A 12,781-nucleotide genomic window follows, 5' to 3' on the forward strand; every position below is an offset into this window, starting at 1 on the left:
TACCTTAAAAGAATTTCAGGTCTTCATATCCATCATCCAACAACAACAAAATCATCATTGTTCCCGCACTACCTGACATTGTACGTTTTGGGCGAGAGAAGGAAAAGAGAGAATTATATAGGTAATAGCTACAGCATATCGAACATGTCAGAAACTGCTCTGAAGACTTTGCTTAAAGTTTCACATTAATACAGAAAGCCAAGTATATAGACTTCGTTTTCATAAATGAAGAACCTGAGACTCAGAAAAGCGAAGTCGCGTGACGAAGATTACACAGCACAGCAGATACACAAACCCGGGTCTTCTGGTTCCAAGTCATGCTTAGAGATTCATAATAGTCAATCAGATAAGGTCATCGCAAAAGCTTACAAGTACTAAACATAACAGGAAAAATGACAATCCTTACAATGGCAAAATAGCTCTTCGCAGTGTCGATTTCCAATATTAAGGATCTCTTTCCAGCTCCAGATGCCCTCACTCCAGTAGATTTTTTTCTTACAATTGTTTTTTAATGGTATTTAATCATTTGCAGTGATATATATTTATAAAAGATTAAGACTGGTTGGTGATTTAGTCTAATCTTGGGGTTTCCTTTAAAATTGAGAACAGAGAAACTAGTTATGTGTTCACAAAGAATATTTCAGTATATGTTGACTACTCAAAAAGCTGCACTGACATCAGTCCTATAAATAACAAGTAATAATTTGATTTATTTAAGCCTATTGGCTCACATTTTTAAAAGGCACCCACATTTCTTTAAGTGCTATAAAAACGGTTCTTGAAAGTCCATTGTAGACATGTGGCAGCATGAGTCAAGATCAAACTGCATTATAAAGAGTTAGTCAAAGGTAACACAGTTGATTCTTCAGATGATACCACTTCCAAAGCTCTCATTAGCCAGCCTTGATGCTTTCATTTGCATGTACCTTTCTTTTAAAAGAGCCAAAAAATATAAAGGTTCACCAAAATTCCGAAAGTCACAGTTTATATAAGCACTGGATGATAGCAGCTTTGGCATTTCATATTATGAAGTCACTTTCATTTTAAATATTTCCTTTCTTCTGGGTCAAGGTGAGGTAAAATGGGAAGAATAAGATTCCCAAATGCAGAGTCTTGAGTTATGAAATTTCCTGATGAATGTGTGTGAGCATGCTGCAAAGCTGCCTTCTGCTGGGCTGCAATATGCTGCTGCTCGACGCGATCCCAGAAATCCTTATTAAGAGCTGGTCTGGACATTTGCAAACTGATGTTTATAGCAACAGGATTCACGATTTGCAATGGATGGAGGTGGCCTAAGGGTACATCAACTGATGAACAGAATGGCAAACTGTGGTGTATACGTACAGCAGAATATTGAGTGGCTGCAAGAAGGAATGAAGCTGTGAGGCATACAACTAGGTGAATGGACCTTGAGGACAGCATTTTGAGTGAAATAAGCCAGAAACAAAAAGACAAACATTATAATGCCTAATATGGACTAACTATATTATGTAAACTCTGAGAATTGATTCTGAGAGCACAGATTATCAGTGGAAGGCTTATTGTAAAGGTCCCTAGATTGTAAGCTCTCACAGCAGTTACACCTATTCCTGAGTTGTAACAGTTATCTCTAAACTCAGAGATGCTGAGCTGCTTGTGTATAACCTGGTTGGTTCCTGGAACTCCAGGTATCTGTGTGACACCTGAGATTCAGTGCTAGAGCTCAGCAGCTATGAATATCAGTATTACCCCATAGAGCAACTGTTAAAAAAAGCTGAAAAAGAGTTCAGGCTTCAATTAGAGATATGAATGAAGCTGATCTGGTTAGGACTAAGGCAAATCAGACTAAAGGTTAAAGCACGATATTGACAGTGTTTGAAAACTTCAACTTCTGTGTAAGACCAAAGGAAGAGATGTTTATCTGGTGCAGAATATATATTTTCTGTAGCACACTATATAATTTAATTTATCTGGTTAGTTTATTCAAACATCATAATTACATGAAACCTTAAATAAGGAGTAGGATCTGGTTGGTTTGTACTGTTTAGAGTGAAACTCTGAAACATCCCAGAGTAATTTGGGCAGAGAATAAAAATGCATTTGCAAAGCCCCTTGAAGGACTGGGGGAAAATGCGGAAATATTAAACTTCCCCATCTGGGGAATTACTGATATTCTCACAAGCACTGGGGACTACCAATTTAGAAGGCTTAGTGCTCGATTTTGGGGCTTGCCCTTATGAAGCTTGTTAATGCAAAGGAGAGGCTAAGCCTACTTATAATCGTGTGTAAGACTCAGCCCCAGAGAACCTCTATTGTTGCTCAGATGTGGTCTCTCTAAGCCAACTTGGCAGGTAAACTCACTGCCCTCCCCTCTACATGGGACATGACTCCCAGGGGTGTAAATCTCCCTGGCAACATGGGACATGACTCCCAGGGATGAGCCTGGACCTGGCATCGTGGGATTGAGAAAACCTTCTTGACCAAAAGGGGGAAGAGAAATGAAGCAAAATAAAGTTTCAGTGGCTGAGAGATTTCAAATGGAGTCAAGAGGCCATTCTGGAGGTTATTCTTATGCATTACATAGATATTCCTTTTTAGTTTTTAGTGCATTGGATTAGCTAGAAGGAAATACCTGAAACTGTTGAGCAGCAACCCAGTAGCCTTGATTCTTGAAAATGATTGCATAACTGTAGTTTACACAGTGTGACCATGTGATTGTGGAAACCTTGTGGCTCACACTCCCTTTATCCAGTGTATGGAGAGATAAGTAGACAAATGGGGACAAAGAACAAATGAATAATTAGGGGGAATGGGGGAATTGGATGGTTTCTGTGTTCTTTTTTACTTGTATTTTTATTCTTATTTTTTATTTTTATTTTTTTTTTGGCAGTAATGAAAATGTTCAAAAATTGATGTGGCGATGAATGCACAACTACATGATGGCACTGTGAACAGCTGATTGTACAGTGTGGATGATTATAGGGTATGAATACGTCTCAATAAAATTGCATTAAAAAAAAAAAAAAGGAGCTCATCTGGAGAGGGCAATGCTAGCTCCAGGATGATTTGTTGAAGACGGATTCTGCATAACTAATTTTCTTTTCTCTTTGTCCAGTTCTGCCAAGATGGCAACTCTATTTTTACTTTGAAAACCTTGTCCTGAAAGGTTTGCTGCTATCTTCCTACTTTTTGTTTCAATTATGTTCTGAGGCAATTAGTCAGCACTTTGTGGTTCTCAAAGCAAGTTTGACCTCTTAAGTGTTGGGCAGAAGAAATCCAACAAGCCACACTCCAACCCTCCTGCCCTTCTCTAATAGATTCTTAAAAACAGTTCTTCTACTCTCTTATTAGACACTTTAGAGGAAGCTGCTAGGCACTCTGTGATAAATTCTTTTGTAAAAGGAAAAATTCATCTGTATGAGGATTATTAGGAAATTCAAAAGCACCTACTCTGTTTCAATTCTCATATACCCGGTTTTCTTAGAGGGGAAGCACTAGCATCTGGTTTCATTCAAAATACAACCACATTAAAAGAAACTCTTCTTCTCTAGCTTCTTGCTTCTGGGAGTTTGTTAGAAATTCTGTCTGAAGCCCCTCCCAGACTGAACAAATCAGAATTTGCAATTTAAAACATTCCCAGGTGATTGCAATGCACATAAAGTTTGCGAAGCATTGCTATAGCCGACTGGACATATGTTAACTGTCAAATTTCAGAATTCAATACAAATATTGCTTAAATAAAAGTTATTTTTTCTCCCATTTATACTCATTTTTAAAAAGGATATCAGATATATATAGTACGTGGCCGACCGTTCATTAATACAAGAGTTCAATAATTGCATTTTACCAAATATGCTTTCTCTTTTAAGGAAACAATTGCAAGGGCCTATGCTTATTACACTAAGCTTACCATTTTTCTTTTCATTCTTTTTAAATCCAGTTGTCTTGTTGTTACCACTTCCAGACACATCTAAAAGATAAAAGAACTTTTCTCTCTAAACACTGAATTGTTTGTTTCATAAAAACATAAAACAAGGTTCTATAACAGAGTGAAAGTATTATTTTTATCTTAAGATAAGCAACTAATATGTGAGACTATAACATCTTCATTACTAATTCCAATGAAAAAAAGTGAAAAAAGTTAAATCCACTGATCTGTCTCAGGACTTAATATTTGTCCAAGCCAAAATGTTTTACATACTGTATAGAGTATACCTAAATTTGAGTCAGTAACAGTTGGCAAACCATTTCTATTTTCATTGGGAATATTTAAAATATGTAATTAGACCTAGGTTCTATTTTCATGTGCTATATTCTCTATGAAAGGAAGATAGAAAAAAACAAGATTAGAATGACAACTCTAATCTAATAACCTTGTATATTTTAAAATATATTTAAATCTACTTAAAGTATTATACATAAAAATGACAAATGACAGTTTTCATATTCCTGAAATTTAGATAGGCTTTCTAAATCTGGCACAAAACCTATAAACCAAAAAGGGAGATTGGTTACATTTTGAAAATAACGTCTACATAATAAAAACTTAATAAACAAGGTTGAAGCACAAATGACAAACTAAGGAAAACATTTGCAGCAAAATAGGCAAGAAGCTATTCTACAGAATTTCTGTTTTTTTAAAAATAATTTCTCTTTATTGGTAGTCTCTTTTTGGCTGGGATTTTTTAATGTTTCTCCCATATCTTAGATATGACAGTGTTTTTGTCTCTCCAAAACTCAACTCTATCCAACAAAATCTATTCCTCAGTATTTAATGTCATGGTGGGTGAGGGGAATTAGGAAAGACAATGTTTAAAAATATTTCTTCCAGGACAGTAATGAAAAAAAAGGCAGAAATACACCATTCCACAAGGAGGTGAGTTACTTTTATTAACAGAAAATGAATTTAAATATCTCACTGATAATCTCTCAATGAGGTTATATTTATATGCCCATTTTCAAATCTAACCTATTTTTAATAAAAATGCCAGCTGCACATTATACTAAAGATAATATTTAGGAAAATAAATGCCACTGAAAATCTAAAAATGACCCTGCTAATGAATAAAACACACTCAGTCAGGTTTTAATCACAAGTTTTTATCTTGTCATTTAATTAATTGGAAAGAAATTACCTTGATCTCTCAGCTTCTTAAGAGCATTTATTGCTTTGTTCACATACGTATTTTTACTGCCACAGCGTTCAGAAATGGCCTTTTCTTCTATTATTGCCTAGATCACAAATTGAATAATTAAATGAAAATATGAAACCCAAAGTCTATAAACAAAGTTGCCATTTTCAATTTAATGGAAAAATATGGCAAAATATTTTATCTAACAAGCAGTGGGGGGAAATAGTGGCACATAAATAAAACGCAACTTATTTTACATTTTGTGTTTATGTTTTTTGAGCAGGAAAGAAAAAAATAAACATAATCCCCTGAGTCAAACCCAAGAACCAGATACTCTGTCCCTGTAGTTTAAAGACCATTGTATGTTTATATAGGATGCATGGTACATGCAAAGCTTATACAAAATCTTCAGGGGAGATGAACTCATTTATTCTCAAAGCAAGCCCCTAATATAGCAGAGACACATATTGTTATTCTCATTTAAAAAGGGAAATGAGTCACAAAGCAAAGGGAGGATATGGTCTTCTTTTTCATTATCCTTCTATAAAGTTAATTTCAAAAGTCATTAAGTAATTACTATTTCTATGTCAGGGCTCATAATTTAGGGAAGTAAAATGGATGAAGTATGGGTGAAACAGGTAGAATGATTATAATAATAAATAATACATATTATATTATTAATAATTTATTGTGCACCTAGTAAGTGCAAGTTTGTTATAGGCATGTTAAGTGTTTTCTCATTTATTCTTCACTGCCACTTTATGAGGATGGATATCATCATCATCATTTTATGAAGAATCTGATGCTCAAGAAAATTAAGTATCTTTCTTACTGTTGCCGATTTAGTAAATGACCCAGATGTGCCCAAATGCCAAAGCCAAGACCCTATTCATTGCACTAAACCGTCAGAGAGTGTGAGCCACAAGGGGTGAGTGGTGGGACAGGGGAAGGATGGAAGGAGAGTAGGGGATGGAGAGTAGAGAATAGAGATGCTGAAAAAGACAAAGGTGTAGGAAAAAGGTGGCAATAAGAGGGTCGTCTTTTTGTTTGCTTTTGTTTCGCCACTAGTCTTTGACCTACATAGAACCCTGGAGGGTGTGGAGGGGGGCTGACTTCTGGAATGGTGGTGCAAGAACCTTTACGAACACCCTCTCCCACAAAAACAAAGAAAACAGTGGCAAAGCAACAAAAATTGACCATTTCAGAACTCTAAAAACGAACTATAGTCACAGAACGAAGTAAAAATTGCCTATCCAAGAGAAACTACTGAACCTCAGTAAGAGAGTGGGTCTTAAATTTTAACTTGAGGCTATCCCCCAACCCCTCACCTACCAGCTCAGTCACACTGTAGCAAGGATATTGGCATTCTTGCAGCTAACACAGAGGAATGACATCTTCCTGGGGCTACACTAAAAGCATCATCCCCAGAGCAGTCTTTTTTTTTCGCCCTGGAAAATCTCTATTCCCAGGATGTTATAGGTATTTTATTTGACTCAGAGTTCAGCTCATGGGATATAATTGAGCTATACCCCAAACATTTCTAGCAATTGGCATCTCACTGCCTTGTGAAGTAAATATTTTATGGACAGGGTAGCAGTTGTAAAGTTCTTCCACATTTTGGCCTGAAATCTGCCTCCTGTTACATCCACCCATGCTTCTTTTTATAACCTCCAGAGTGATCTAAATTAGCCTCGATCAGAGAATTGGCAGCACCAAGCCCAAATTTAGTACTCAAGCATGTGTTCGTCCAACAGTATTCAAATAGAGATTTTAACATTAAAAATATTGAAAGATTGAAAATCTGTCAATATTGGAATCGAATTCCCAAACCACAAAAAATCAGCTGGAGCTGAGGAGTCTTCCCCCCTTTAGATGGGGCATATACTGTCTATTCATTCATTGCCCTCACCACTCTCTATTATTTACACCTACTTACACTCATTTACTTCTGGAGTCACCTGGGTTTGCACCCCTTTGTCAAGACCTGTCTTCTAAATCAAAACCTTTAAAATTATTGACAATAGCTATAAGCCCCCAATCCAGTGTGTATCTGAAGAACCCATGAGGACTGAGGAGGACAGGGTAAGATGCCATTGAAAAAGCAAACCAATTCTGCTTAGAAATGGAGAAAGAAAAACGTGAAAAGTATAAAACAGAAGAGATGGTTCCTCCCCTTCATATAGAGAAAATGTTTGGTGTGTTTGATACAATTGAAATATAATAGTTTCTTGTTTTTGTGCCTGTCTTAAGACAAATTACATTATTCAATACCGACCTTGTTAAAAGCCTCATGCTTCTTTCCATAAACTTTCAAATACTTCTCAAAAAAGAGGCTGATACAGCGTTGTCTTGTTTCTTCAGGTATTTTGGATGAGGCTTCTGACGTTACCAAAGCCTGCTTCTGGTTAGCCACCTTATATTTTGGCATCTTGTTAAATATAGAATTATTGATTAGAGCAAGGAAGAACACATGAATTTCTGTTTAACATTCCTAGTATTTGTATGAACTAAGTAAAATCATCTTAGGTGAGCTCCATATCACAATTAATTTGAAAAATACTTTCAAAGTTCAAATTCATTAAAAGTAGAATAAATACAAGGCATAAAAATTACACTCAAACAGGGAGAAAGGAGACTGCTGAGCTCACGCTGCTACCTGCATGTCCACCCTGACTGCTGTTTACTCATCTAATTTTACCCATGTTTCCACTTGCAATTTCTCAGAGCTGTGAATTGGTTCCCTGATCAGCATATAGGAAAGTAGTTTACCATCCCTAGAAGAAACATATGTCTCAATGTCTTTCTGAAACTATTTCATTAAGATAAATGCAGGGACTTAGATAAAATTTAGGAGGAACTTATATATACTCAATATTAAAATGGTTCCTGCTGTAAACAATTCAGCATTCCTTTGAAGGATGTATGAAGACTATGAGAATTCTGAAATGAGTTAATCTGCCTCACTTTTTGAAGAAAAAAAAAAAAGCCAGTGTTATACTTCTCAGTAATTTTTCCCTTGCAATTCAAAGAAATTTTAGGGAGCAAGAAAGCCTTCAAACTTGTAGTTTTCTGATACAGAATACTTGGTAAACAGAAAGAAATCATTGCAACAAATAAGAGACAATTACTCAAGAGGTAAGGTTTTACTATCATATCACTGATGGAAGTGTTTACTAAAGGTGTCTCATACACACAAACACACACACACACACACACACACACACACACACACACACACACACACCCCTCACTGCATGGGGCTTGAAAGATATATTCCATTGTGAGACTTATCTTTGGAGAAGGCTTAAATTAATCATAGTCACAGATGTTTTAGGTCTAGAAGAAAATGTAATATTTCTAAGGATAGGATAAACAAAATAGCTAAAAGTGACAAACAGACACAAATCATATAAAATAAAAATATATTTAACAGCCTAAAGAACAATGAAATTCTCTCTAACAGTTCTGGCACTTATCAGAATTAGGGAACGTCAGACAGGCAGAATATAGCCACTTTTGCAGAGGCTATGTACCTATGTAGGATACGACAGTTACTAAAAATGGAATTCTGGTCTTCAGACCTAGCTTACAATACCTTTACAGGAAAAGAAGCAATACTTTTCACAGGAATGTGAGATCTGCGTGGTTTTTCTGTCAGGTTTTCCCCTGAAAGAGCTACATCCAGATGAAGGCTGTTTGATGCAAGTGAATTTTCTAAGAAGTTTCAATGGGTAATAAAAGAGAATGAGTACATTTTAATGGCATTAGCCTCAGAAGATAGGAGTTTATTTTAATAATTTGAGATTTCATAATGCTTCATTTACAGGTTTGAAATATGAATTTTCTTGAAGAGTACAAATGCACATACAAAAATCCCAGTAAAGAATTCCAGTAAAATCAACCCAGAACAACAAATGTAGATAATGAGCTAAATTTTTTATAAAGCACTTTGCTTCATGTAAGAATGCTTGCAAAATACTACCGTCTATTGCTCAGTATTTAGGGATAAACAACATGAAATATTTAAATATCATGTTGATCATACTATTTCTTATAAAGTTGCATGTCATTGACTCAAATATACTTAGTAATGTTTGGACTTTAGAAGAACTATTCTTAAAAGTAAGGTAAAGTCCTATTTCTTATTAAGTGATTTAAAATACATATGCATATACATTTTTCCATACCTCCTGAGGCTGTTCTTTGGGCTTGAGAGGCTTGACATGCAGAAACGTTTTTCTTCTGTTCTGAAGTCGCAGCAACAAAAGCCTGCCCACTGTTAACGGCAGCCGTTATCCTCACTGCCTGTTGCTGGGCCCGGAGGATTCCAGTGTGGCAAGTTAGCGGTGAGACTGGTCCCCTGAACGAGCTGATGATCTCCTTACTGGCGGGAGCCTATTGGGCATCAACATAAAACAAAGACAAGCGATAAAATAGATAACATTGATGAGAAGACTTCAGCTTCATTCTGTCACACAGGCTCTCTGGGAACCTTGGAGCCAAGGTTAGCAGTGAACTGGCTATGTTTGTAATACCACATGGGACCAACACATCCCCAGAAATAAACCACAAAAATAGAATTGGGCAACTACTTAAAGATAGAGTTTAAGAAAATTTTCTTGAAATAAAAGGAAAAAACCACAATTGTATGCAGGGAAAATGAGAATAGCTAACAATAAGATACATCCTACTAAAGTTAGTAGATTTTGAAGTTAAAGAAAGAATCCTTTCGGTAACCAAAGTATGAAGGGACTTTCAGAGAGAGAAATGGCATGCTAGCATCAGATGTCTCCATAGCAACATTCTTCACCAGAAGAGAGTGGAACATATGAAAGAATGCTCAGCTTCACTAGTAATCAAAGAAATACAACATAAAACAAGGAAATAAAATTTCATCCAGATTTGCAGGGTACTAAAAATTATAATATCCATTGCTGTTAAGGGTTTGGAGTAGGAAACTCTGAAACACTGTCGATTATAAATCAGCAACATGCTTTAAAAAAACTTAAAATTCATTATCTTCTTTTGTCCAGTTACTTTCATTTGTGAGAATTTATTTTCAGGAAATAATAGATAAAATCAACAGCTATTTATACATAAGACTGGTTTGAAAGACTTACATAGAACAGTAAAATAGCATGGCAATTCAAGGGAAATAATGTCCCTCCCCAAAGCTTCCTTCATAAGAAAGGGAGCAGGGGAAGAGAATTAGTTTGAGCATGTGTAGACCAGGCACTGGAATAGGCACTCAATATTTCTAGCCCACAGATGAGGAAAACAAAGTTCAGAGAATTTAATAACTTGCCTAAAGATACCCAAATTATTCAGTGAAGAACTAAAATTTGGTTCCTATTTGTGACTTGGACGTATAAACTCTTTTTTACGTAACATAGAAGGTTCTGATGTCAGTATGTGTCAAGTACAAATTACATGGCGCCTAAATGAGAGAATTAAAGTTGGTGTTAAATATCATTAAATTAAAACTTTTTTTCCCTTGAGGAATATTAGTCACTGGAGTGCTTCAACTTCTTTACATATCATAAAAGAACTTCTGCATTTATAATGTTACAAAAGATTCAAGTTACTTTGAAAAATCATTAATGTATAATTATAAAGCTGTGCTTTGACACTATAATGCTTTTAATGAAAATGTTAGATAATGGGAAGAACAAAGAAAATGCTTACAAATAGAAATTAGTCTACTGACTGCCCACCTGTATCCCCTGGTGGATGACAAGACAATAAGTACTAGAATATACTTTGTGCTGGTTTGAGTGTATTGTGTCCCCCAAATGCCATTATCTTTGTGGTCTTGTGTGGGGCAGACGTTTTTGGTGCTGGTTAGATTTGCTTGGAATGTGCCCCACTCAGCTGTGGGTAATGATCATTTTGATGAGATGTTCCCATGGAGGCGTGGCCCCACCCATTTGGGGTGGGCCTTGATCAGTGGAGCTATATAAATGAGCTGACTCAGAGAGAGGAAACTCAGACAGTGCAGCTGGGAGTGATGTTTTGAAGAGAAGCAAGCTTGCTAGAGAGGAACGTCCTGGGAGAAAGCCGTTTTGAGGCCGGAGCTTTGGAGCAGAAGTCAGCTGCCTTCCTAGCTAGCAGAGGTTTTCCAGAGGCCATTGGCCATCCTCCGGTGAGGGTACCCGATTGCTGATGTGTTACCTTGGACGCTTTGTGGCCTTAAGACTGTAATTGTGTAGTGAAATAAACCCCCATTTTATAAAAGCCTATCCATCTCTGGTGTTTTGCATTCTGCAGCATTAGCAAACTAGGATATACTTAAAGCTGGAAATGACAAGGTATGTACTCTATGAAGTTTTACGTGGGGTGGGGAGAAGGAACTAAATGACTCACATCAAACTTGGCAGTGTGTGCAATTCTCTTTTTCCTTCCAAAAGTGTTTTTGTAATACAACATATCCAATTCCATGTGCTTTCCTGAAGCCTAATAGAAGAAAAATAAGATTAGAATTATCCAAGTTCAGAATAAAGGCAAATTTAGCGTGTTTCCTGAAAAGTCACAGGAATCTAAGCTACAAAAATATTGAGCAACTTCCTAAGAAATAATTCATCAAAAATCATAGAATTTGGATAATATTCCTTGACACACTTACATACCTATAAAAGAAATCTCTAAGTTGGGAAGTCAACTATAAACTACTCTATATAATACCATGGCTTCTGTAAACAGTCAAATCTGCAAGATTCTATGGGTGGTCATTATCAGGGTTTTTGCCTTGTCATTAGAATATACTATTGATAAAACCATTAGATTACAGTTTCCCTTAAGTTTAGGAAAAGGATAAGGAGAAAAACCCACCAACCTGCTTTGTGGTCTCTCCCTTATGAATTTCACTTTCTGTGAACTCATTGAAAATTCGAAGACATTCCTCCATAGTGACGTCAGAATCAGAGGGGGTACCATCTTCAGTAAGCTCCTTATCAAAATCCAACTCAAACAATTTGCTATCTCCAAACTTGGTGACGTCCTGACTATTATTTTGTCTTATCAGCACATTGTCTTTTACATGCTCGTCTGAATAAAAGATTTGGGGTTGGCATGGTGAATATCAACATTCATTTTCTTCTTTTTGAACATCGTAAGTTATTTTTACATGGTTTTTGCTCTTTGGATAAGTTTCATTATGACTTTCTTCCTGCATTTCTTTGTCACTGAGAAGTGCATAAGATACATCTTCTTCTGAAATACAGACATACTTTTTCTCATTACCAAGGCTTCCCATCTCAGAAAAGTGGTTTTTAACATAATACAATTTTACATTACTTTCAGGATCTAGCAAGGTTTTAATGGGCATTTTAGGTAGTTCTTTGTTATTGTCGTCATCTCTGTGTGGTTTTTTGGGTTTTATCTATTTTTTCTTCGTCTGTGCCACTAATTTGAAGATTGCTCTCCTCCAGGGGTATCATATATATCCTTTCATCTATATTCTGATGCTTGAAGGCTCTAATTAGTTTAGATTTCTTAGAAACAGGCATGAGTGGAGGTGTATCTATTATGAGATCATCTTCATCAGATTCTTGAAGATTTATTTTAATTCTTATTGGTGAAACATAGGTTCTTTGGCGCTCTGGGGACCCTTGGCAATTTTCACCCACAGATCTTTTCAAGTGACAAAGTTGGTGTTTATCAGTCTCATCCTG

The 12,781-nt window shown here is 36.1% G+C and overlaps 2 protein-coding genes across 6 annotated transcripts in view; both read right to left on the reverse strand.

The window, feature by feature from the left end:
• LOC119505570 (RNA exonuclease 1 homolog) overlaps positions 1–12,319 on the reverse strand; it is a 41,468-nt gene extending 29,149 nt beyond the window's left edge. For all 5 annotated transcript variants that reach the window (XR_005210761.1, XM_037798406.1, XM_037798408.1 and 2 more), the window contains exons 1-7: positions 11,944–12,319; positions 11,475–11,564; positions 9,299–9,506; positions 8,707–8,825; positions 7,387–7,539; positions 5,115–5,211; positions 3,890–3,949 (exon numbers count right to left, since the gene is read on the reverse strand). Coding sequence is in view for 4 of the 5 variants with exons in the window: in XM_037798406.1 (XP_037654334.1) it covers positions 3,890–3,949; positions 5,115–5,211; positions 7,387–7,539; positions 8,707–8,825; positions 9,299–9,506; positions 11,475–11,564; positions 11,944–12,015 (799 nt within the window). In the remaining variant the exon portion in view is untranslated. The remainder of the gene's footprint in view (positions 1–3,889; positions 3,950–5,114; positions 5,212–7,386; positions 7,540–8,706; positions 8,826–9,298; positions 9,507–11,474; positions 11,565–11,943) is intronic.
• LOC119505572 (SOSS complex subunit C-like) lies at positions 903–3,419 on the reverse strand. Its single transcript, XM_037798411.1, has 2 exons — positions 3,022–3,419; positions 903–1,235 (listed from the first exon to the last, which is right to left on the reverse strand). The coding sequence occupies exons 1-2, from the start codon at positions 3,065–3,067 to the stop codon at positions 1,039–1,041; spliced, it is 243 nt and encodes an 80-aa protein (XP_037654339.1). The 5' UTR covers positions 3,068–3,419; the 3' UTR covers positions 903–1,038.
• Positions 12,320–12,781: the final 462 nt, after the last annotated feature.

This window comes from Choloepus didactylus, chromosome 10, assembly GCF_015220235.1.
Source record: "Choloepus didactylus isolate mChoDid1 chromosome 10, mChoDid1.pri, whole genome shotgun sequence".
NCBI lineage: Eukaryota > Metazoa > Chordata > Mammalia > Pilosa > Megalonychidae > Choloepus > Choloepus didactylus.

Excerpts from the sequence above, each read along its gene's own strand:
- LOC119505572 (XM_037798411.1), bottom strand. The coding sequence starts at position 3,067 with ATGCAGAATCCGTCTTCAACAAATCATCCTGGAGCTAGCATTGCCC. Across the intron at positions 1,236-3,021 it reads TCCTGGAGCTAGCATTGCCC|TGTCCAGACCAGCTCTTAAT; the intron begins TCTCCAGATGAG and ends TCAGTTTGCAAA.